A 25,052-nucleotide genomic window follows, 5' to 3' on the forward strand; every position below is an offset into this window, starting at 1 on the left:
GTCTCACTGTGTGTCTGAGTGTACCTGCATACAGGACTATGTTTGTGTGTATGTGTATATCTGTACCAGCATCTGATGGAATGTGGTTTCAGGTGCGAAAAGAAGTTTTCCCAGATGTTCTGTGTTTCTAAGGGTGCTAAAGTTGAGGGGACAGGATCAGAAAGCCCTGGGGAAAGTGGGTGATGGAGAAACAGTAGAGATGAGGCCCTTAAACATGGACAGGCCTATGGCAACAGGAGAATGGGCACTGGCATTGCCAGGGACTTTACCAATGCTGGGCCCCAGGGACTGTCTCTACAGGAAAAGTCCTGTCCTCAGTACAGGGGTCTGTCCAACTGCCTTGGATGGAAATTGGGTCAGACAGCTCCTAATCACAGCAAGTCAGGTGGTCCTTCTCCCCAAGGGCATGGAAGGAGAGCTAACTGGGAGTAGGGCCCCACGCAGATCTGCACACTACACACTACAATAAGCCCTTTTTTTTTTTTAAACTTTTAGGTTCATGGGTACATGTGCAAGTTTGTTATGTAGGTGAACTCATGTCATGGGGGTTTGTTGTTCAGATTATTTCATCACCCAGGTACTAAGCCTACTACCCAATATTTTTCTGCTTCTCTCCCTCCTCCTACCCTCCACCCTCAAGGAGATCCATGTCTGTTGTTTCTTTCTTTGTGTTCATGAGTTCTCATCATTTAGCTCCCACTTATAAGTGAAAACATGAGGTATTTGGTTTTCTGTTCCTGCTTTAGTTTGCTAAGGATAATGGTGTCTAGCTCCACCCATGTTCCCACAGAAGACATGATCTTGTTCTTTTTTATGGCTGCATAGTATTCCATTGTGTATATGTACTACACTTTCTTTCTCCAATTTGTCACTGATGGGCATTTAGGCTGATTCCATGTCTTTGCTATGGTGAATAATGCTGCAATAAACATTCGTGCCTGTGTCTTCATGGTAGAATGGTTTATGTTCAGCTCTTTGAGGAATCGCCATACTGCCTTCCACAATGGTTGAACTAATTTACACTCCCACCAATGGAGCTTGTGTTCCCTTTCTCGACAACCTCACCAGCATCTGTTATTTTTTGACTTTTTAGTAATAGCCATTCTGACTGGTGAGATGGTATCTCATTATAGTTTTGACTTGCATTTCTCTAGTGATCAATGACACTGAGATTTTATATATATATATGAATAAGCCCATTCTTTTTTTTCCCCATTGGAGAGTCATGCTTTAGAATAAATCCATTCTTGATGCTATGCTTCTAGAAGAACAGTGTTGTCTGGAGGGGTGGGAAGGACAGGCCATCAAGGACGTTCTGTGCAAGTGGTCCTGGGACTCGTATTTCAACTGGATGCCAAGCCCCTTGTATCAGCCTCTACTTACCTCCCTGATGGAGAATGGACTTCAGCCAAATCCAGTAGCCCAACATCCTGCCAGTCAAAACCAGGGCAGAGTCTGGGAGGGGAAAGAAGAGGGGCTAAGACCCCTCCAGACTGAAGCTTACTTGAGGCAGACAGGGGTAGATAAGATGCTCCTCAAATCTCCAGCACTATCTACATTAGGCTTCAACGTCGACCCTTACATATTCATTTCTTTGGTTGATTAAGGCCTTCCAGTGTCGAATAACCCTTGATTAAAAGGGAAGTACTCTCGAGAGAAGAAATTCCCCAGAATGTTATCTATTAATACCCCTGGAAGGATGATTGGCAGCTTGCTGAGAACAAGGTTTTGTGAGAAGGAACACAGAAGGGAAAGATGTGTGGAACTGTCAGTGGAAATGTAGCGTTAGGAATGAGCATGGCTTCCAAATCTCCTTTCTATGTACTGTATATTTCTTTTTCTATCAAATAGGATTAATAACAAACCATAGCAGACTCACCGGGGTGGGTGTGAGGGTCCATGTGATTGTGTTAGTGATTGTACTTAGTAAACCACAATACAAAAGACAAGGTAGCTGTTTTTATCACTACTGATTTTAACCCTACATCTAGCACACAGAAATGGTAACTTAGTTCAGATATGGGGAGGAAAACCTCAGGCTCACACGTACTTGCTGGCTGGCTCTAGAGGGGCCTGAGGCACCTGCAGAAGGACCACTTTCATCTGGGTGAAAGGAGGGTTTGGGGGAGAGTCCCTTCAGGACACCGATGCCTCCTTCATCTCCCCATTAGAGAGCATCCCTGTGACCCCAGCCTCCCAAAAGCTGGATTCCCCAGGGATTCCTGGGGGAGTCCCAGGTGGAGAATGTGGTGCTGCCTTCACTGATGTCTCTGCTGGGGAAACAGAGTCTGGTCAGATCTCTGGGCATTGCCCAATTCCCAAGGCTGACCCTAGGAAGGTCCTGCCCCAACGGTTTGCTGAGACACCAGCCACGCTCCTCCCTGTATGGTTAGCTGACCCCTTGCGCACCATCCTGGGCATAGGGCTGTGGGTTAGGGCAGAGTGAGGGAAGGAGTGATGAGCCTTATGTGGGGAGGGTCTGACCCCTTCTCCCCCTGGGGCGGAGGGTCATTGGGGCAAGGCCTTTGCAAGTACCCACTGTTCGAGCCTCCTGAACTGCTCCTGAAGCTGCCCTCTCCGACTTCCTGCACCTTGTGTTGAGGGCCGCCCTCCATCTACAGTTGAGCTGGTGCTGCTGAGACCTCATGATCATGCCCACCCCAACTCTACCAGATGCAGATTTACCGTGAAGCTACTGAAACATTCTTCAGGCTCATTCACTTGCATGAACCCCTTCTGATACCTCATTTTGTATTCCTTCTAAAGAGATGCCCCCAAATTGTATATGCTTAGGCTTCACAAAACCTGGGTCTGCCCCTGAGCCCTGTCCTGGTGCAACTTCTGGGCCTGTCACTGTAAGAGAGGCCAGAACAGAGACAGAGGATGCCCAGGTCAATGCACCCAGCTTCCTGCTCTGGCCTCCTTCCCTAAAGGGCAGGACATGTGTGTTCTCTTTTCACCACTGACCGCGGCACTGAACTAGTCATTTTCCTTTCTGGCCTCAGTCTGCTCATCTGTAAGTAAGACAGTTAGATAAGATGGTTTCTAAGGCCCCTTTAGCTTCTAACCTTAAAAGATGGGATACCTTGTTAAGACCCTGTGGGGACAGGCCTGGCTGACCCAGCTGACCAGCTCACAAGGCACCAGACCTCACTGGAGCCTTTTCGCCGATGTTGTAAATGAGGACTGCCGAATTCCCAGGTCCAGGAATCAGATCCCCAGAGTGAGGGGCCCAGTTGTGTGTGGGTGTGGGTTCCCAGAGAAGAACAAGAACGGCCCCTTCCCTGGCTAGGGGAGAGCTGTGGGGTGTGATAAGGAAAAATTCACCGACAGCCATACCTTCAGTTTCCTTCTAAATTTGGGACCCACCCATCGGGCCACACAACATTGTCTAACCAGTCTCCCTAAAATGCAGCCTTAGTTGCTGGGAAAGGCCTGGGGCTTACTCTTTATGAACCGGATCACGGTCAGGGCGGAGGCGGCTGAAGCAGCAGGGCTGACGGCCCCCAAGAATTCTTTCTTCTCTCATGGGGTGTGGGCAATGGAGTTAGTCAGATGGAGGTTCAAATCCAAGCTCTCTCACTTCCTGGCTATCTAGCCTGGGGCAAATGACTCAGTCTCTCTGAGCCTCGGTTTATCTTCAAAACAAGGGAAACTAATATCTACCTCATAGGATTATTCTAAGGATTAAATGAGATAATGTGTGTGAAAGTGCCTGGCACTTGGTAGGCCCTTGTGGCCATCTGTCCTACATTATCATCTCTACTCTTTGGGAAAGGGACTGCTCAGGTGCTACTGCCCCAGGGGTTCTAGGAAGCAGATGTGGCCAAGCAAGGAGGGAGGGTGACAGTGGGGTCTCAGCAGGGGCACTGCCTGTCTGCTGGAGCAGTGGGAGGGCTGGACACCTGGTCCCAGCTGTGCTCATGGATTGAGCAGCAGAAATGAGAGCTGCTCTTCCCTCCCATGGCCCCGTGCTCAGGCAGGGTCCCCTGCTGGAAGGCCTGGAGCCCAGGGGTGAGGGTGGGGACCTGGAAAGAGGCCCTAGTGGCCTATAGAGAAGGCCCCCGAATCGGTGGACTGCTTCTCGGCTGTGGTCTGGTCGCTGGGGTACACTGGGTTGGTCAAAGTGGCGATTTTCAGCGTTGTCTCATTCACCTGCAGGCAGAAGAGCTGGTGCTGTCCAGTTCTGACTATGGGTAACATCCTCTTATGTGACCCCATTTGATAGACTCAGCAGTGGGCGCCCATGATCTGGTCATAGGGGAGCCAGGATGTCTGTGTGATTCCAAAGCTCCTCCCATGTACCCTGAGGGCAAATGGAAACCCAATTCATCCCATGCATCCCATAGTTCTGCCCCCAGAAAATGGAGAGGGGAGGTGACGGGGTCGGGACCTTGACAGAGATGACCCACAGAACCTCCAAAATTCTCTGCAGAACCCACTCTTGGCCAAGCCTCCCCTTGTCTGCACCCCAAATATTCATTCAGGCCCAGTGAACTCCACTTCAGGAGGCCCCAGAAGGGAAGTCAGTGAGGGTCCCTGCCCCTGCCTGTCCTGCCCCATCTCCCTTTCATCCAAGGGCCCCCTGCCCCCAACTCACCTCCTCAAATTTCTTGGCTTTGTACTGGTCGGCCCCCTTGAGGAAGTTGAGCAGGATGATGTCACAAAGAACAGTCCCCTGGAGGAGGAGAGGCAGGTGGGATGGGTGGGAGCAGGGAGGAAGGAAGTCGTGGGCTCGGGCAGCCCTCCCCCACCCCCCTCCCAGCTGCCTAAACAGTGAGCACAGCATTTCACCCTTGCAACAAACCTACAGGTTTTGAACGTCCTCATCCAAACTCATGTTGAAACTTAATGCCCAATGTGGCAGTATTGACAGATGGGGCCTTTAAGAGGCGACTGGGCCCTGTGAGCTCTGCCCTCATGGATGAACTAATCTGTTTATGGATTCATGGATTAATGGATTAATGGGGTATCATGGGAGGGGAAGTGGTGGCTTTATAAAAAGAGGAAGAGAGATCCAAGCTAGCACCTTAGCAGACTGCAGGCCAGGGTGGGGACCAGTCCTCCACCTGACTGATATTCCCTCTTAGAAAAGTGCCCAGGGATTTTGCAGGATGTTTCAGGGCTGCCTTTCCAGCTCCTAGGGGTAATGCAGACCACAGCTGCACAGAGAGAGGACTGCGTGGGGTGGAAGGGGAAAGTCCCTGAAGGCAGGCTGTGTGCCCGCCCTGCCACGTGGGCTCTGTTCCTCATTCAGGCATCTCAGGTCTGCAGAAACCCAGGGCCTCCTCCCCCAGCTACACTGTGAAAAACAGAAACTCTGTAACAGGTGGAACCTCCTGAAAATGGGAAGGCTGCTTCCGGAGGTAATGAGCGCTCCACGACTGGAGATGTTCCAGCCAGGGCCGACGCAGCAGGGTGGTGGCCAAGGAGACAGAAGCACCTGGCAAATGGGGGAGGGGGGCTTTATATTCCAGGCAGAGGCAGAGCTGTCCCTGTCACTTCTCTGCCTGCTGGTGCCAATCTGGGCCCCACTCTGACTGGCCCGTCGGAGCCTGGAGGGGCTGAACTCACCACTCCCACGGAAGTGAAGGCTGCCACGGAGCTGATGATGGTGGGGATGATGTTGAACTTGCCGGCCTGTGTACACAAAGACCAAGGCGAGTGGGCAGAGGGCCCATGGGATGGGGTGAGGCCTGAGGCTGCACTTGGGGCCAGAAGGGCTCTTGGTGGATTAGCAGGTCCCTCCCCTTTATGGCACAGGTGAAGAGATGGGAGAGTGATCCGCTGAGGGTGTCCAACCTGGCCAGCAGCAGACCCCTGCCCCCCAGAGGAGTCTCTTCAGAATCCAAGAGGTGGTCTGGGCTGCCTCCCCTGTCCACCCCATCTTCCCGGCCCATGGACTCACATTCCCGTATACCAGCACGTCGAAGCGGATGCCGAAAGCCTTCAGGAGGGTGCGGTACTCACTGCCGTTCTCCATTTTGTAGTACTTGGCAAACCTGGAGGTCAGAGGCAGAGGTGGGTCCCGCTGTGAGCTCCTGTGTCTCCTGCCTGAACCTCCTGGGTCCTCCAGAGCCCTGTGTCCTCGCTCACTGAGCAGCCCTTACCGACAGTTTGCGGAGACACCTACCATGCTGCTCCCTGTGTGGTTAGCTGACCCCTCACACAAGCATCATCTTCGGGGCTTGTTATAAAAGCAGATTCCTGAGCTCCACCCTGGACCCACAGAATCTGCATCTCTGTGGGTGCAGCCCAAGAACTAGCCTTTTATTTATTTTTATTTTTATATTTTTGAGACAGAGTCTTACTCTGTCACCCAGGCTGGAGTGCAGTGGCGTGATCTTGGCTCACTGCAACTTCCGCCTCCCAGGTTCAGGTGATTCTTGTGCCTCAGCCTTCTGAGTAGCTGGGATGACAGGTGCCCCGCCAGCAACCCTGGCTAATTTTTGTATTTTTAGTAGAGATGGGATTTCACCATGTTGGCGAGGCTGGTCTCGAATTCCTGACCTCAAGTAATCTGCCCACCTCAACCTCCTAAAGTGCTGGGATTACAGGTGTGAGCCACCTCACCTGGCCAGAACTTGCCTTTTAAATAATTTCCGTCACTGATTCTGATGTGTTTGACAGTTTGAGCCACTGCTAGACTCCACGCTTCTTCAGTTCCATTTGTCTGAGTCTTCCCTTTCCCGGCTCACTGCGGGAGCTCACTGCTCCACAGGCTTCGCTGCTTATCTGGGCTCAAAGTCTGGCTCTGCCGCTTACTGACTGTGCAGCCTTAGGTCAGTTACTTAACATCTCTGAGACACAATTTCCTCATTTGCAGGTGGGAATAATATACAAAAGTCCTGGCCAGGTGCAGTGGCTCACACCTGTAATCCCAGCCCTTTGAGAGGCCAAAACAGGAGGATCACCTGAAGTGGGAAGTTCGAGACCAGCCTGACCAACATGGAGAAACCTCATCTTGACTAAAAATATGAAATTAGCCAGGTGTGGCGGCACATGCCTATAAGCCCAGCCACTGGGGAGGCTGAGGCAGGAAATCATTTGAACCTGGGAGACAGAGGTTACGGTGAGCGGAGATCACGCCATTGCACTCCAGCCTGGGCAACAAGAGTGAAACTCGGTCTCAAAACACACATACACACACACACACAAACACACACACACACACACACACACACACACACACACAAACACACACACACACACACATGTCCTGCTTCATAACGCTGCCATGAGAATTAAGTGAAACCATATACGTCAGGGATGTAGAGAGTACCTGGAACCCAGTAAGAACCCAGGAAACACTGGCCGATGTTGGCTGTTGGTATTGCTGAAGAAATGTGTTTACATTCACAGAGCTGTTTTAAAAGGTGCTTTCAGACTCCTCATCTCATTTCACCCTTGCAACAAACCTATGGGATAGTGCTATGGTTTGAACGTCCTCATCCAAAACTCAGGTTGAAACTTAATCCCCAGAGTGGCAGTATTGACAGGTAGGGCCTTTAAGAGGTGATTGGACCCTGAGGGCTCTGCCCTCGTGGATGGATTAATCCATTCATAGATTAACGGATTAATGGGCTATCATGGGAGGGAGACTGGTGGCTTTGTAATAAGAGGAAGAGAGACCTGAGCTAGCACATCAGCACACTCAGCTCCTTCTCCACGTGACACCCAGAGCCCGAGACTGCAGTCCCCACAGGTAGAAAGACTCTCAGCAGATGCAGCTGGCTTCAAAACCTTGGGCTTGTCAGCCTCTATACATGAAGAAATAAATTCCTTTGCTTTGTAAATTGCCCAGATTCAGGTATTTTGTTAGAAGCAATGAAAAACGCGCGTGACAGGCATGTGATAGCTCCGTTTTTCAAATAAGGCTCCGAGGGGGTGAGGTGACTTGTCTGGCATTACCCAGCTGGTAAGCCCAGCACTAGATTTGCCCAAGTCAGAGACTTTGACCCCTACACCTTCTCTGCCTTGGCTGCTGGGGACTTAGGAGGATGATCCCATTTCATTCTCACTACACACAGAGGTTAGTGTTCAACACAGAGAGGTGAGTGCTCAGACCCCCATTTTGCAGATGCCTGTGGAGGGGAGGAGATTTGCCTGGGGTTTCGTAGTTAGTGAAGTGCTGGATTCGGGATTCAAATCGCATCAATCTTTTGGCTTCTAAAGCCAGTGCACTTTCTGCTGTGTGGCTCTGCCCATCACGGGCCAAATGCTTACGTGAGCAAAGTGTCATCTCTTTGGGCTACTGACCCACAGTTGTAAAATGTGTTCCTGATGTCAGTATCCTTGGAAAGCTGTGGGGATTCAGTGAAATCACTGGAGCAAAAGTGCCCAGAAAGCTCCTTTACCATTTGGGGTTGACACTGTGCCCTCTCAGGGTTTCCAGTCCCCACAGAGTCCTAGGCCTCTACCACCAGGGCATTGAGAAACATATTTCCTGAAAGTGTTTAATAATTGACATGGGATATTTGCATTTGAACCTGTACAGCAGAGAGAAGGAAATGCTCAGCCCTGTGAATCAATAATGGAGGGATTACAGGCACGAGAGGAAGATGGCCTGTGATGGGGAAGGGTCACCTTAAATCACAACACATCTGCCACTATCTGCCCTGGCTGCCATCTGGCAGTGGGACACTCTGGAATTAGGCAGAAGTGGGTCTAAATCCTGGCTCTGCCACCGGTTAGTGCGGCCTCTGATGCTCCTTGCCTTCAGCATGTCTGTTTCCATGTCCATAAGCACAGGTGAGCTCAGGGTCCACTAGAAGGTCTGCTGATGAGACAGTGTAAACACGGACACCACTGAGATTCTCGTGTTAGAGATTCCGTCTGCTCCTCCACACCCATTCTCTGTTCCTTCTGCACCCAGCTCTGGGCCCTGAGAGCCTGGCCTGCAAAGACTGCTTTGGCCTCTGTTTCCAGGTGGGTTCAGCCAATGGAAGGCACAGACAGATCAGAGGGTGGGGAAGGAAAGGCCAGGGCGTTGAGGTGGCTGGGCAGCCTCGGCCTTTTTCCAGGTTCTGGGGATTGCTCCCCCCCTCACTCCCACCAGCCTAGGTGGTAGCACCTTGCCCTCACGGCTAGCACAGAGGCCCTTCACTGGCCTGGTTAGTCCCCTTCCATTTACCTCAAATGCACCTTTGTGCATCCTGTCTTTATTCCATCACCGTTTGTGAGACCACCCACTGTTTCCCCTCAGGACCCCTTCCTGACCACTCCCACTTGACGGAGGAGGAAGCTCAGTCTTAGGGAGCTTTATCTGGGTCAGAAGGGAGCACAGGAGAATGGGTGACACATTTTCTGTTTCTGCCTGTGCGTGGGCACGAGCAGAGCTGGTGTGCCTGAGTGATGCACCTGTTGCTCGGGTAAGGCTGAGACTTACTCAGTGAGTAAAAGGTTTCCAGGGGACCCTGACCCGGGACGGGGTTTCCTTGTGGGCTGTGCAGCTAAGGGAGAGGCAGGGAAGGCAGGGAAGGCAAGAGGATCCCAAGAAGGAGTAAGACCCAGGGTAAGAATGAGAATGACCCTGGGAAGGCAGCTGAAAGTGCAAGCACTCAGCTGGAAGAGGGCTTGGAGGTCAGGGAGAGAGGGGAGGGGCTGAACCATCTTTAAAATGATGCTAAGTTAAAGTCCAGGTGGTGGAGGAAGACGGCTTCACAACCAAGGCAAAACAGAATGAATCCAAGGTGCAGCAAACGGAGGGGAATAGGATGGACACAAGACAGGATGTCATTTCTGTAAAGATGACGGGGCCTAAGAATGTAATTCTCCAAGCACGACTCTCAGGATATTTTAAGGAAGTAGGTATCCGGAATGGGCACAAGGCTCCAGGAAGTCCTTACTGTGGCTTTTAGATTGTCCTGAAGGTAAGTATAACTAGCCATCGCTGTCTCCATGGCTGATCTTTATAGAGCACCAACAATATAGGCAGTTCCTTAATATAAGCATCTCCATTAATCTCAGGAAGGCTACACTGCTGTTGACCCATTGTACAGATGAGGACACGGGTGAGAAGCTAACTTGCTGGAGCTGGGATTCTAATCCATACTGTTGCCTCTGAATTCATGCTCATGCCCCTTGAGCCGTCCTGCCTGAGCTCTCGGAGGCCGTTAAAGATAACACAGCCTCTCTGCAAGATCTCAAAGCCCTTCTAAAGCCTGTGTTCTGTCTCACATCACTAGAGAATTCAGGGCCCTTGTCTCAGAAACGTGGCTCCTGATGCCCATGGGTAGTGGGCAGGCGTGAAAGGGTGGGTCGCGGATGTTTGGGGCAGGGCAGAGGCTGGGTCTGTGGTCCTGACATGTTCACTGCTGGCCGAAGGCTGCAAGCATGAAAACAGCTCTGACACTGACGTCGACTCGCAGAACAAAAAGTCGTATCCTGGGCACTGCCGTTCAAAGTGAGGGCTGGCTAAATTTATCCTGGGAAGGAATGCGAAGGGAACAGGGAGAAAAATCAAAGCAGACTTGGTTTTTCTCCAGCACCTGCCTTCCAAGAGGCAATAAGCATGGTAAGATCATTATCTCACCAACCACCCACCCTCTGAGGGGGGTTGGCAGGGACTGATTCTCTTCCTGGGTGGAAGGAGGAGGAATGGAGCTTAGGGAGTGTGGGCCCAGGCTGCAGACAGGGGAGTGACCTAGGAGTCCCAACTTCTGCACTCCTCTGTGGCTGATGGGATCACAGAATCTGCCCACCCCTGTGGCAGAGACGGCTCACTGGTCACCAGGGTCTGGTTATTTCCTCTCTCGGCACACGATTAGACCACATTTCCCAGTCCCCTGCATTTAGCTGGGACCCCACGACTAGTTTTTGCCAATGAAATGTGAATGGTAGTGAGGTCTGTTACCTCTGGACTGAGGTGGTTTGGAGCAGTGTACCTTCTGTGTCTTCCCTTTCCTTACCTGTTGGCCAATTGCTCAGGAGTCAGGAGAGGACTCTGAGGCCCTAGAGACTGAGTCAAGATGGCAGGAGCCTAGATCCCTGAATGACTGCATGGAGCTCCCCACCCTCACTGACCCACAGTGTACCATGCCATGGGCAAGAAATCAACCTTTGTGTTAAGCCACTGAAATGAGGGGTTTGTTTGTTATAGCAACTAGCAATACTAACTGACTGTTACAAACTCCCAGGATTTCATAGACGAGAGAAGTTAATTTGCCAAGGGGTGAAGAAAGAGCTGAAGTTGGAGAGTTGCTCAAAATTAGACAGAGGGCACAGTCCCACGATGCTATATCTAGGAGTAAACCCTCTAAGGGTGCCCTAGGGGATCTGGGTGTGGTGCTATGGTGGTCGTGAATTAGCTTCTGGATCCTGGGAAGATCACTCAACCTCTCTGAGCTTTTTATTTCAACCGAAAAATGGGAGGAAAAAGAGCTGTGAGGAGGATGAGTTGAGAGAGTGTCCATATATAGCCAGCGCTTAAAACACATCCCCTTTCTTTCTTAGCCTAGCATCGAGATAAAAATGAAACAATATCTACATTTACTTTAACCATTACATTCTCCGGGCTCCTGTAGATCATGACATTAGTAATAATAACAGCCAACATCTACTGAGTGCTCCTCTGTGACCGGGCACTGTGCTAAACGCTTTATGCTTATTAGCTCATTTAATGCTCACAGCCACACCACTGCACGTAAGTACTGTTGCTATCCCCATTTCACAGCTGAGGAATCAAGAGTAGAGAGGTGAAGCAACTTGTCTAAAGTCACAAAACCAACAGGGAATGGAGCCGGGAATCAAACCCAGGCAGTCCAGCTGCAGGACCCACATTCTTAGCCAGTATTCTACACTGTTCTTTTGTTGCTTGATCTCTGTTAGGTCCTAACTAATTTCATTCTCCAGCTGGGGCATCTTTTTGCATTTTCTGGGTGGGTCTCCAAACCTCACTGGCTGGGAGCAGAACAGAAAGCCTGGAGGTCCATGCAGTGTCAGAAAGACAGAAGGACCCTGCAGCCCCCTATCTGAAAAGGGGAGGGCCTCAGCTACATACACCACACCCAAGCCTTGATTTCCAAAAAAGTCCTCTGGTTCCGACCAGATCACTTTTGTTTTCTTGGTTGGGATTGGGGTTGGTGAGAATGACAGGATCACTGGGCACCTTGGCCCCTCCCGACCTGGGCCTGTTCACCTGCCTCATCTGCAGGCTCCTCTCCCTGCCACACATTCAAGCTCTGGCCACACCAGACTACCTGCCTTCCTGCATTTCCTGAACACACCCCACAGACGCAGGTGTCTATGCCACAGACAGACATCCATGCTTTTGCCCATGCTGTTCCTCTCACCTCCTGGCTCAGATGGCCTCTCATTCTGTTAGTATTCAACAAATATTTGGAGCACACCTAGTCTGTGCCAGACACTGTTCCAGGTACTACTGATACCTTTCCAAGCTCTACTGTCATGAGGAGATACTCATTAACCACACAAGCCCATACATAGCTAAAATTGGACATAAGGAAGAGCTGGGAAGGAGAGTAGTACCATTCTGTGAGCACGGTTAGACATCTGACTTACGCTGGGGGTTAGGTAAAGCTTCATGTGAAGGTGGCCCTGAAACCAGAAAAATAATTTAACCCAGCAATCCCATTACTGGCTATATACCCAATGAAATATAAATCATTCTATTATAAAGATACATGCATGCATGTTTATTGCAGCACTATGCACGATAGCAAAGACATGGAATCAGCCCAAATGCCCATCAATGATAGACTGGATAAAGACAATGTGGCACATATACACCATGGAATACTATGCAGCCATAAAAAGGAATGAGTTCATGTGCTTTGCAGGGAAATGGATGAAGCTGGAAGCCATCGTCCTTAGCAAACTAACACAGGAACAGAAAACCAAACACTGCATGTTCCCTTTCATAAGTGGGAGCTGAACAATGAGAACACATGGACACAGAGATGGGAACATCACACACTGGGGCCTGTTGCGGAGTGGGGGGAGGGAGCATCAGGATATAGCTAATGCATGCAGGGCTTAGGTGATGGGTTGATAGGTGCAGCAAACCACCATGGCACACGTTTACCTATGTAACAAACCTGCACGTCCTGCACATGTATCTCAGAACTTAAAATTAAAAAAAAAAAAAAAAAAGAAAGAAAGTGACTCTCAAGCTGGGGCTTGAAGAATGGAGAGTTAAAAGGCAAGAAGGCCAGAGATGGGGCCACTTTCCTGGCTGAGGGAACTGCAGGCCCTCTCGTGGGAAAGAATGTGGTGTTTCTGAGGCAGCCGGAAGAGGGTTGGTGGGCTGGTGGTAGAGATGGATGGAAGTGGCAGCAGCTGGGTCTACACACCCCAGCTGGCAGACAACTGTGTTCATCTCTTCCTAATTCCATATTTAGTGACTTCACTCCGGTAGCCTGAAATTGACCATCCTGGAGTATTTACATCACAGGAATCCAGCAAACGCTACAAACCAGGGGTGTGAGCTGAAGCTGAGACGTCCCTCGGGGCCGCCTTTTCCCTCTCCATTGGGATTCAGGCCTCTACTACAGCATCTGCCACACCAGGCTACAGCTAATAATTTGGACTATGGACTATGAGCCATGTCTCACTGTTTCTGTTTGCCCAAAGGCCTAACGCCCACAGTAGGGGGTTGAGTAAATGCTTGCTAGAAGAATAAATCAATTTCGGAGATTCTTGAAATCTCAAAGATTGAGTTTAGCTAGGTTGTCCTCGGGGCTCCCTCCTGCTGTCCCTGGTTTCTCCAAATGCTCCCGATTCTGCAGGTGGAGCTAGTATAAGGTGGTAACAACAGGCTGTTTCTCTCCCCAGCAGGACACAGTTAGATCCGGCAGCTAGCTAGGTGGGAAAGTTGGTGCTACGGGTGGGAGCCAGCCTCTCTAGAGGGCAATTCGGGAAAGAGTGGGAAAAGGTATGTGGGACAGTTACTCCTGCCAAGCACTAGGCTAGAGGCTTCCACACCTGTTGTTTCACGTAGGCTTCACAACAGCTGAACTAGGCAGCTGGCAGCTGAGATGGTCCTGGGCCTGAATCCTGGCTGTGCCACCTGGTTTATATGACCTTGGGCGAATTACCTGTCTGAGTCTGTTTTTCCATCTGTAAAATGGAGATAAGAGCAGTAGCTGTAGGGTTGCCTAGAGGATTAAATGAGCTATGGAATGCGAAGGCTGAGCACAGTCCCTAGCACACAGCTTCCTATTCATATAGTTTATTGGTCATCAGGCAACATTCCTGATTTTACAGGCTGGGGAAAAGCACAGACATGCTCCGTAGGCTGCTCTGCCTGGCAAGGGGCACAGCTGGGATCTGAAACCTGGCTGCTTGACTCCAAAGCCCTTGCCTACCCTTACTGCTTCCCTGAGAGAGGAGCCAAAAGAAGTTCATTGCAGGCTGGGCGTGGTGGGTCATGCCTGTAATCCCAGCACTTTAGGAGACTGAGGCAGGCAGATTACCTAAAGTCAGGAGTTTGAGACCAGCCTGGCCAATATGGTGAAACAAAAAAAACAAAATTAGCCAGGCATGGTGATGGGTGCCTGTAATCCCAGCTACTCGGGAGGCTGACGCAGGAGAATCACTTGAACCCAGGAGGTGGAGGTTGCAGTATTGCAGTGAGATGAGATAGCGCCACTGCACTCCAGCCTGGGTGACAGAGCGAGACTCTGTCTCGAAAAAAAAAAGTTCATTGCAGCCTCAGTGGGCAGGGAGCTTGTTAAGCTGGTGCCTGTGAAAACACCTCAGCTGTGCAGAAAGCACAGCATGGCTGTGAGTGCGATGATGCCATAGGCATCGGAGGAAAGAACAGAGCCCGAACAGCTGCCAGTGCTGATCTGGGGAAGCGGGAAGCAGCCCCAGAGGCACAGGCGGGGCTGGAGTTGTCAGGGTCGGGGTTCCTCTGACAGGCACAGCTGGAAGGGCCACTGGAACCCAGACACTTGAAGGGAAGCAGGGATGGTTACGTGGTGGGCCAAAGACTCTGCACTCGCCCCGGGAGCCGGTCTCTGGTCTGGGGAGACCTGTAGGTGGACCTCTGCAGCCCACATTCCCCAGCTTCCTTCCTCCTGGTTTCTGGGGAATTTGGTCAATTTGGTGGCACTGGTAGGGGACCTGAGGTGGGGGAAGGAGGGGATAGGGTATGTTTCCACTTGCCGCTTCCCTGCTTTGCCTTGATTTTGCCCGTGGCTGTGTCGCTTTAACTGCTTCTCCTGTCAGGCACCCCAGCTCAAAACCAGGCTCCCCCACGGCCAGGCACGGTGGCTCACACCTATAATCCCAGCATTTTGAGAGGCTGTGGCGGGTAGATCACCTGAGGTCAAGAGTTCGAGGCCAGCTTGCAGAAAACCCATCTCTATTAAAAAAAAAATACAAAAATTAGCTGGGCATGGTGGTCGGAGCCTGTAATCCCAGCTACTCTGGAGGCTATGGCAGAAGAATCACTTGAACCCAGGGGACGGAGGTTGCAGTGAGCCGAGATTGTGCCATTGCACTCCAGACTGGGTGACAGCGTGAGACTCCATCTCAAAAAACAAAAACAGAAACCCCAGGCTCCCATTCCTCCCGCAGGGGCCGCAGGTCTAGGGTGGTGACAGCTTCCTGCCTTGTTCATCCCTGAGTGCCTCAACTCCCATGCTGGTTCCTGTTGTGTAAATTTCTTCACAAACCCCAGCTGAATGTGCTTTCCCTCTGAGGAATTCATGGAGACACCCCTAACTGTGACCAGATAGGACACCTCTAACACAGGACCAAATCAAATAATTCTGAGGCCTAATAGTGCTGGGACATTGTGTGTGTGTGTGTGTGTGTGTGTGTGTGTGTGTGTGTGTGCATGTGTGTGTGTGCGCACACTTCCTATGACCGTTACCAGCAATAGATAAAGAATGAGTAAGTACAAACGTCAATTACCATAATAAATCATTTGTCAGATGCGCTTCTGCAGGGCAGGGCTGCAGCTCCATTCCAGTGTGATTGTGATAGGTCTATAAATAATAGTGCATGCTTCAGCAGCCCAAGTTTCCACAGCCCTTCCTCAGACACCCACACACTTTGATTCAGACTTTTAGAGCTTGAAGGAGGCTTAAAGATCATCATCTTTAACCAGCCCATTTTACAGAGGAGGAAACTGAGGCCCACAGAGGCAATGAGACGTGCTTAACATCACATTCAGCATTTACGGCAAGGCAGCCTGGGCTCCTTCTGCTTCACCTCTGCTTCACCTTGACTATCATCGGCTTGCCCCAGCACAACATTTTTTTTTTTTTTGGTGTAAGCATTTTTGTTATTTGGATTCAGGTTTATCATCGCTATATTAAAACCTGCTTGATTCTAGGAACGGGTCTTGTTCATCTCTATTTGCCACAAAGCCCAGCATGTGATATAATCTAGAAGTTGAAGGAGACCTTCAAAGTTCTCCCTACATTCTCTACAAAGGGTTTCCCTGCCGACGCCTGAATACATTCAGTGCAAGGAAACTTACTACCTGTAGGAGCAGCCCAAATTTAGCTTTGGATAGCTCTAACCATTAGAAGTCCTTCCCCACGCTGAGCTGACATTTGCAGTAGTCAGTAGTCAATAAACGTTTGCTGAATGGAGACGGGTTTTGTATCACGATGCACAAATCCCTTGGAAGCTCTCAGACATCTGTTTAGAAATGATCCATCCTCTCATCGAGTGGTGGAAATTCCTTCTTAAAGCAGGGACACGTAACTGTTACAGCAGCAGGAAAAACAGCAACAACCTTGCGGGAGCTGGGTTTGACTTGCAAGGGAAAACTTGGGCCTGGAATTTGGGTTTCTAAGTGAAAGTGGTGGTGTTCTCAGCAAAGCTTTGCCTGGTGAGAAGTGATTTTGCCAGCCGAAATACACTTTTACAGTTGATTTCATGCTGATAGGAAAATATCTCCTGGCAGACTCCTTGCTTCGGGGTGGGGCAACATCCTTAGAACAGGCTGGAACTCCTCCCCTTAGAGAAGGGCCCAAAGCCATGCTTATTTATTTGTATTCCAGGCACCAAATTAACCTCAAAGGCAGACATTTTAAAAAATGGCTTGTTGTTGATCTTTTAAAAATGCATTACTATTAGCCGGGTGGGTGGTTCACGCCTGTAATCCCAGTACTTTGGGAGACCCAGGCGGGTGGATCACTTGAGGTCGGGAGTTCAAGACCAGCCTGACCAACATGGAGGAACCCTGTCTCTAATAAATATACAAAAAATTAGCTGGGCGTGGTGGCGCACGCCTGTAATCCCAGCTACTCCGGAGGCTGAGGCAGGAGAATCACTTGCACTCAGGAGGTGGAGGTTGCGGTGAGCTGAGATGGTGTCATTGCATTCCAGCCTGGGCAGCAAGAGCGAAACTTTGTCTCAAAAGAAGAAAAGAAGCATTACTATTAATTTCTCTTTAATAAGGTAGGGAAAGATCAATGGACATGGAGCCAGAAAATGTACCTGAGAGCTCTAAAATGTTCTCTTGAGCTGTTATATCCTTTTTTTTTTTTTAAAATGAGACGTTGTCTCACTCCGTTGCCCAGGCTGAAGTGCAGTGGTGAGATCTCAGCTCGCTGCGACCTCCGCCTCTGGGTTCAAGCGATCCTCCTGCCTCGGCCTCCTGAGTAGCTGGGATTACAGACACGTGTCACCATGCCCGGCTAATTTTTTTTATTTTTTATTTTTAGTAGAGATGGGGCTTCACTATATTGGCCAAGATGGTCTTGAACTCCTGACCTCATGATCCACCCGCCTCGGCCTCCCAAAGTGCTGGGATTACAGGCGTGAGCCACCGCGCCCGGCTCTAAAATGTTCTCTCTTCAGGGTCAACAAGATAATCCACACAGAGCACCTACTAATCCTCCAGCTCACTACTAAGTGTTCAATGAGTGCTCGCTAATATTTTCTATGAATAATACTGGCTGCTGTGAGAACGGGGCGGGCATGAAGATGATAAAAGGCTCTCTAAATCCAGGATCACTCTAATTGTCTCACTTCCACTGAAACCTAAGAAAGATGAAGACGAAAATGGATTATGGAGAATTCAAGCAAGTACACTTCCCATGCAAGAGGGCCTTCGAGTGTTTCTGTGGAAATGATGGTGCTGGCTGCTTTTAACACATAGTCTATGGCTTTTGGAAAGAGCAAAATCCAGATTGTAGAGAGAACGATCAAAGCCAAGGGCACACTTCGATTCTGTCTCTGTCAATTGGCCTAAGATCTTGCTGATCCACACGTTTCTGCCTGGAAGCAGGACAGGCGCCAAATCTCCGAGCTTCATGAAAGCTGCTGTGGGTACATTTCCAACATGAAACGATCACTAGAAACACCTACTGCACCAGGAACATCTAGCAGCTGAACAAGTGTTTTTTTGTCCCAGACACCAAGAGAGGAAATCCAAAACTGTGTTGCCTTTTAGTAGCAAAGCTGTCTTAGGAACTCTCAGGGGAGAAACAAGAAATCAGGCATTTTGAAATGCACCGTTTCGATTGTCCCCCATCAATCACACCAGCAATCACCACCAGGTGTATCTCTTGTCGCTATTTTTTTTTTCTTTTTTTGCAAGCCATGTGGTGGCACAAGGTATGCTGGAAGCGATGGATATAGATCAAGTCCTTGCGTTTGAGTCCTGATGTGCTTCTTAATGAAGCTGTCTAACCTCAGGCAAGTTTTGAAATCTTTCTGAGCCCGCCTTGGGGGTGGGGGATGATGGTGAACTGTGAAGCCTGTCAAAAATAGGCGTGAAAGGGCTTTGCAAACTTAACTCTAAGGTTCTTAATCTGAGGTGCAGGGATAGGCTTTTATTTATTATTTATTTTTTAGAATTTTTAATCTTATTTTTTGTAGGGAAGGAGTCTTGCTATTGCTGCCTAGGCTGGTCTTGAACTCCTGGCTTCAAGGGATCCTCTTGCCTCAGCCTCCCAAAGTGCTGGGATCACAGGCAGGAGCCTACACATCAGGCTATGGGATAGGCTTTTAGAGGTCCTCAAAGTCTGGGAATTTTATGCTGCATAAATATAAATGCATAGAATAAGAACTGGAAGGAAACGCACTAAACTGTCCCAAATGCTAACTCCTTGTAAAGGGTGCAGGCCTGGGGAATGAAGGGGACTTCCCATGTCATTACTCTGTATATATCAGTATTGCTTGGATTTATTCCTCTGAGAATGTATTTATATCTTATTTGTAGAAATAAAATGACCTGGCTGGGCACGGTAACTCACGCTTATAATCTCAGCACTTTGGGAGGCCAAGGTAAGTAGATTACTTGAGGTCAGGAGTTCGAGACCAGCCTGGTCAACATGGTGAAACGCTGTCTCTACTAAAAACACAAAAATTAGCTGGGCGTGGTGGTGGGCGCCTGTAATCTCAGCTACTTGGGAGGCTGCGGCAGGGGAATTACTCCAACCCGGGAGGTGGAGGTTGCAGTGAGCCAAGACTGTGATACTGCACTCCAGCCTGGGCAGTAGAGCAAGGCTTTGTCTCAAAAGAAAAAAAAAAAAAAAAGAGAAGAATAAGAAAAAAAGAAAATATCCTTTAAGAAGAGAAATTGCCTGCAAATGTGCTCCTGTCTATGAATACGTGCATCTTCCTTGGGCAATGGTCCCTGCTTTCATCGGGGGCATAGAGACCTCTGAAAGTTAAGGAAGGGCTGTGATTTCACAGATGAAAGTTGGCAGGACTCGTCCTGGACATCCCCAAAGGTGGCCCTCCAGTCCGCGCTCCTCCCGCCCTCACCCTGCCCTGGGCTGCCTCAGTGGGCTGCTTTGCCTTAGCTCCGGCTTCCGGTGGGGCTCTCCCAAGTCACAGCCACATGTCAGGCTGTCCTCTGCTCACAGCTCTGTCTGTCTCCATGTTCCCGTCACTGCTTCCTCTCCTCGCCTCTTCAGACCTGGGTGGCAACCAGTGTCCCGTTTCTGGCCCTGGCACTGCACTATCCTGTGTGGTTTCTGTACACCCTGCCCACACCGTTGAAACAGTCCCTTTATTAAACTCTCCTCAGATTACCCAGTTAGAATGTGCCATCTGTTTCCTGCGGGGACCCTGACGGATACAGTATTTTTAATCTGTCATTGCACCATCAATGCCTATACAGTCACGCGCACACACACACACACTGACACACTCACTCTCAGCCTCACACATTCACCCACTAACAAGTACACCCACTCTCACAAACTCACATGTGCACACACACTCACACACACACCTCACCTGCTCCCAGCACTTTGGGGAATATAGTACTCTGGTTAACATACTGCTCCTGTGACTTGAGGGTCTACCTGGGCCCCAGGAACCTTGCCAACAGAGAGGGAGCCTCTTGAAGAGCTGCGGGGCTGCGGAGGGCGCCTTTCACTTGTGCACCGCTGAACTGGTGACTTTCCACAGTTCTTATTTTTAGACATTGCTGCACTTTGTCTGCTAGAAATCCAGATGACCCCACCAAATGCACTCAATGTGCTTGGGAAGAAGCTTCATAAAAATACTAAGTTAAAGCGGCCCACGGAGTCTTTAGCCACGCAGAACAGGGAGCAAAAATAAAATCTCTCCTCTAAATTTCAGGTACGGGAAGAACAGAAACCGCTACGCGAACACACAAATAAAGATTAATTTGCATGGATGGCACCAAGTACCCTGGGGAGGAGCTGAAGGGAGACACATTTTGGCTCAGTTCGAGACCTCCTTTCCAATGACTGGAGCTGTCCGATTATGGACAGGCCACTTGGCTTGCCACGGATATCAGATATCCACCAATATCAGGGTGATTACTTGGGCTTGCTATCAACTCTTTTCAATCACAAGGGTCAAATTAGGAGTTGAGGTCCAGTGACCTCCGAGGCTACTCTAAGATGCCCCCTTTGGAACTTCTGCTTCGTCATCTGGGAAAATGACCGCCTTACTCTGGGTGACTGCAAGGGGACTTCAACAGCTATAAATTCTCAAAATCTCTGATTCTGCAGGCAAAGAGCTACAAAAAGTAGGGGCGGGGGGAGTGACATTTGGAAGGGAGCTGCGAATGTAATTAGTGATGGAAATGTGAATCTCTAGCTGCCTCTGGATGTCTTAGTTAGCAGATTAAAACAAGGCCAATCTTGGCTGAATAATTCCATTCCCGCCAGAGCAAACGGCAACAGCAGGGATGCTGAAAACCTGCCTCTGTTGGACAGGGCGGCACATGAATTTGTTGGGGAGACAAAAGGCTGGGCTCTGAACTGTGCTGTCTGCACTGCTGGTTTTTAAGCCTCCCTGGACTTAGATTCCTTGTTTTTAAGCAGGGCTGAAAGTGTCATGCTTTTTTCTGAGGATTAACAAGTACGAATGTCCCTAGTCTTCCTGGCTGGGGTGGAGATCATCCAAGAAAATATGTTTTGAATCCAGGCTCCCCCTCCTGCTTGCTTTGTGACTTTGAGAACCTTATTGAACAGTGAGGCTCCATCTTCTCCTCTGTAAAGTTGGGGGGTTTGTAAGGCCGGCAAGGAATGCTGAGCCAAAGCACACACAATGTTTTACACACAGGGTGACTAATACGGTTTCTACCGATAACTAGCTTGGTGAGATTCTAAAGGACAGCATCAATTTTGCCATATCATAGAAATTGCACTGTGGCCTGCACTGAACCTGGCTGTGTGACCCTTTCTCTCTTATTTGAGGATTCAGAAAGGTGGCCTTGCAGCCTCCCACACATGGGCCCTTAGCTTAGCCTTGGGTGCCAGTAGTGTGAGGGGCACTTGAGGACGGTGGGTGGGCACCCAGGTGAAGGGACTGAGGATGCTTGGGCAGAGCCCTCTGTTTGCCACGGATATCAGCTATCCCCCAATGTCAGGGCTTTACGTAGGCCCTCTGGAAACTTTTAAAACACAAAGGTCAAACTAAGCAGATTTGCCTCCTTCTTCTCTGGACTGGGGAGTTTTGTTGGGGGCAGTTAATTATCTGGGATCCTAAGAGGGGATGGTTTCCCTTACGCCTCTGGGAATTATGCAGGCAGCGTCCTTGGAGATACTCTGCTCTGCCTCCCTAAATACACTCCAAGCTGATTTAGGACCAAGACTATCTCACATCCTTCTGTGCTCAGGTGGGGAGGGAGGGAAGGCAGCCACAGTGACATAAACTGGAGATAAGGAACTCCAGCCCAATTCTTCTTTAGATGAGAGATCCCGTTCTAAAACCGTATGATGTCAGTAGTTGGGGGTCTTTATAACATTCACATTCTTCATGAGCTTTCCTGCCAAATGAGTTATTTGGAGGATTAAAGAATTCCCAATGGCCAGAGGGAAGTTATGATGATAAAAACTTGCATTTCAGATCCTGAGAATTTTATTAATATGTTACTATTTTAAGCCACCATACAAATATCCTTTGTATTGATCTCAGTGTGAGATACCAACTGAATAAATATGCCAATTTCTGCCAGGGAGCCGAACAGTATTTTTAACCTACTTTAAAATATGTGTTGTTTCCTATGGTTTTTTTTTAAGTTTGAAGTTGATTATGAAAGTACTTTCAATTTTTAAAGATTCTTCTTTCCAGAGAATATACATGTATATTTTAAAGTATTAAATATAAAGCTTAATGGGGTGGGTGATTATTTGTTTAAGTTAGAAGCTAACATTTTAAAAAGGTGAAATGATTATTTCTGGATTATGTATGCCATTATATTGGAGAATATCACCTCAACAAAAGGAAATTGAGTAACAATTATTTGAATATATTCAAATATATATTCTTATATTCAAATATAACTGAAATATATTCTTTTATATGTATTTGTTTTCCCTAATCACTGCCTATTTAGTCTATTAAGCTGTTTAGTGTATAACGCTGTGTACTTTAACAGAGCCCTGCCAGAAACTTCAGAATCTTCAAAAGCTGGGGGAAATCCACAATGTGTATATGTATCAGAACATCACATTGTATCCCATTTACACATACTATTATTATTTATCAATTAAAGAGAAGACAAAACTTTTAAAAAGTAGTGTTGACCTTGTAGCCTACACTTTGAGAACTGCTGGGCTTAGCATGTAGTAGACAACTGGCCCATGTGTAATAGATGAATCAATGAATGATACAGAGAAAACGTCATACAGAGACAAAACGGAGAGCTGAAGCTTTTCACACATTGGTTAGCTGGATCCTCTAGATCACAGCGATACTGCCATCATTTCATAGATGGGGAAACTGGGGTGGGAGAAGGCCAAGGGCTTTCAGTTGCTTCCAAGCAGTTTGTCCTCTGATTCCTCTCTTTGCCTTCTTCAAAATGGAAAAACAAAACAAAACAAAACCCGAAATGATCCCTGACGTCTCAGTGTCACTCCCCGATGTTTAAGGACGGGTCTGAGTTCTGGCTTGGAGAGGCATTGAGGAAGAACCAATGACAATTGTAATTGCTATTGGCGACACGTGTTTGTGGACAGACATGCAAAATTGCCATGTTGTAAAATGTAAAATGATACCAGTTATTACCCTTATTTTGTAGAGTGAGAAACCTTAGAAAATGCAGGCACAGGGCAGGGAATGGGCCTATCTGGGAGTCATGTAGGCACATTCCAATTTCACGCCAGAGAAAGGAACAGGCGAAGAATCACAGAACCCCAGCATTTCAAGAGACCCTAGCCCTCTCTTCTAACTACTGACCGGCAGTAGGAATCCTTGGCGTGGTCCCCTCTAGTGGTGGGCAGACACTGTCCCCCAGGACACCCAGCTATGTCTGATGGCTGTTAGAAAGTCCTTCCTGGCTGGGCGCGGTGGTTCACGCCTATAATCCCAGCACTTTGAGAGGCCAAGGCAGGGGGATCATGAGGTCAAGAGATCAAGACCATCCTGGCCAACACAGTGAAACCACATCTCTATTAAAAATATAAATTAGCTGGGCGAGGTCGTGGGTGCCTGTAGTCCCAGCTCCTTGGGAAGCTGAGGCAGGAGAATGGCTTGAACCCGGGAGGCGGAGGTTGCAGTGAGCCAAGATCATGCCACCGCGCTCCAGCCTGGGCAACAGAGTGAGACTCCATCTCAAAAATCTAGATAGATAGATGGATGGATAGAGATAGATAGATAGATACAGATTAGTGAGACTCTGTCTAAAAAAAAAAAGTCCTTCCTGATTTGAAATGAAACCTGAGGTGGGACTTGGGGTCAGGGGTGGGTGGATGTGAGATCCTGTCTCCCCAATAAACATTGCTGCTTGAAATAAAGCTCTTTAGAACAGCGCGCACCTTCTTCTCCTGTGTCCCAGGAGATGGGGGATTACCTGAAGTTGTATCCTGGGGACACGCTGCTCTTCTCAGAAACGCTGTCCAGCCGGGTGAAGGAGTATTTGGGGATGCACTGGTCCCAGGCCTTGTCCAAGTCGCACACCCAGCCGATCTTAATGCCCAGAACTCCCCCCTGAAGAAAGGGGCCGGGTATGAGCTTTCCCCCTCGCCCTCTGACCCCCTGCGCTGGGCCAGGGTGGGGGTGGGGTGGAGGGCGTGACAGATGATTTCCTCCCATCCTCTAGGTGGGAGGAGGATGCAGGGAGAGCGGACAGTGACGCGTCACGCGCTGCTAGGTAGAGGCGCTGGCTCGGTGCCAACACTGGAGCCTGTTAGTCCCACTTTTGGGATCTTCGGTCCCTTAGCTACAGCACAGGAGTCAGTGGCCACAGGTCTGCTTTCCCATCGTATGGACCTTGCCACAGATGTAAGGCCTCTCCTTACATGAAATGTGAAGATGGGAGTGGGAAACTGAGGCCTGAGGAGGGTGGGCTCGGCGGGGGCGGGGGAGAGCAGAAAGGATTCGGGCACGAAGCCGGTGGCAGTACTGGGATGCTTCCACCAGGTGGCGCTGTCTCGCGGCGGCTCCGGGCCAGGGCTGCCCGAAGGGCGCTGAAATCCGGGACAGGGCTGGACTTGGGGAGTCTGGGGTCGCGGAAGAACGTCTAGTTCCTCACCGTGCGCGCCAGTTTGGCAAAATCCTGTCCCGCAAACTTGACCACGTCCCCTACCCGCAAGATGGGGCAGAAAGGGGCCTTGTCTGGGTGGAAGCGGCAGGTCTTCATCTCCCTGGCTGTCAGGTTGGGAAGGAGGTTTCCCCTGGGGAGGAGCAGAGAGAGA

At 49.4% G+C, this 25,052-nt stretch overlaps 1 protein-coding gene across 1 annotated transcript in view; it reads right to left on the minus strand.

Moving 5' to 3' along the window:
* Nucleotides 1–1,944: 1,944 nt before the first annotated feature.
* Nucleotides 1,945–25,052, minus strand: part of P2RX3 (purinergic receptor P2X 3) — a 34,393-nt gene continuing 11,285 nt past the window's right edge. Inside the window, exons 7-12 of the mRNA XM_032283391.1 lie at nucleotides 24,890–25,031; nucleotides 24,209–24,345; nucleotides 5,909–6,002; nucleotides 5,575–5,640; nucleotides 4,601–4,678; nucleotides 1,945–4,155 (exon numbers count right to left, since the gene is read on the minus strand). Coding sequence (XP_032139282.1) covers nucleotides 4,042–4,155; nucleotides 4,601–4,678; nucleotides 5,575–5,640; nucleotides 5,909–6,002; nucleotides 24,209–24,345; nucleotides 24,890–25,031 — 631 coding nt within the window. The 3' untranslated portion in view covers nucleotides 1,945–4,041. The remainder of the gene's footprint in view (nucleotides 4,156–4,600; nucleotides 4,679–5,574; nucleotides 5,641–5,908; nucleotides 6,003–24,208; nucleotides 24,346–24,889; nucleotides 25,032–25,052) is intronic.

Source organism: Sapajus apella, unplaced genomic scaffold (assembly GCF_009761245.1).
Source record: "Sapajus apella isolate SASKATOON/1434 unplaced genomic scaffold, GSC_monkey_1.0 scaffold14, whole genome shotgun sequence".
Taxonomy (NCBI): Eukaryota; Metazoa; Chordata; class Mammalia; order Primates; family Cebidae; genus Sapajus; species Sapajus apella.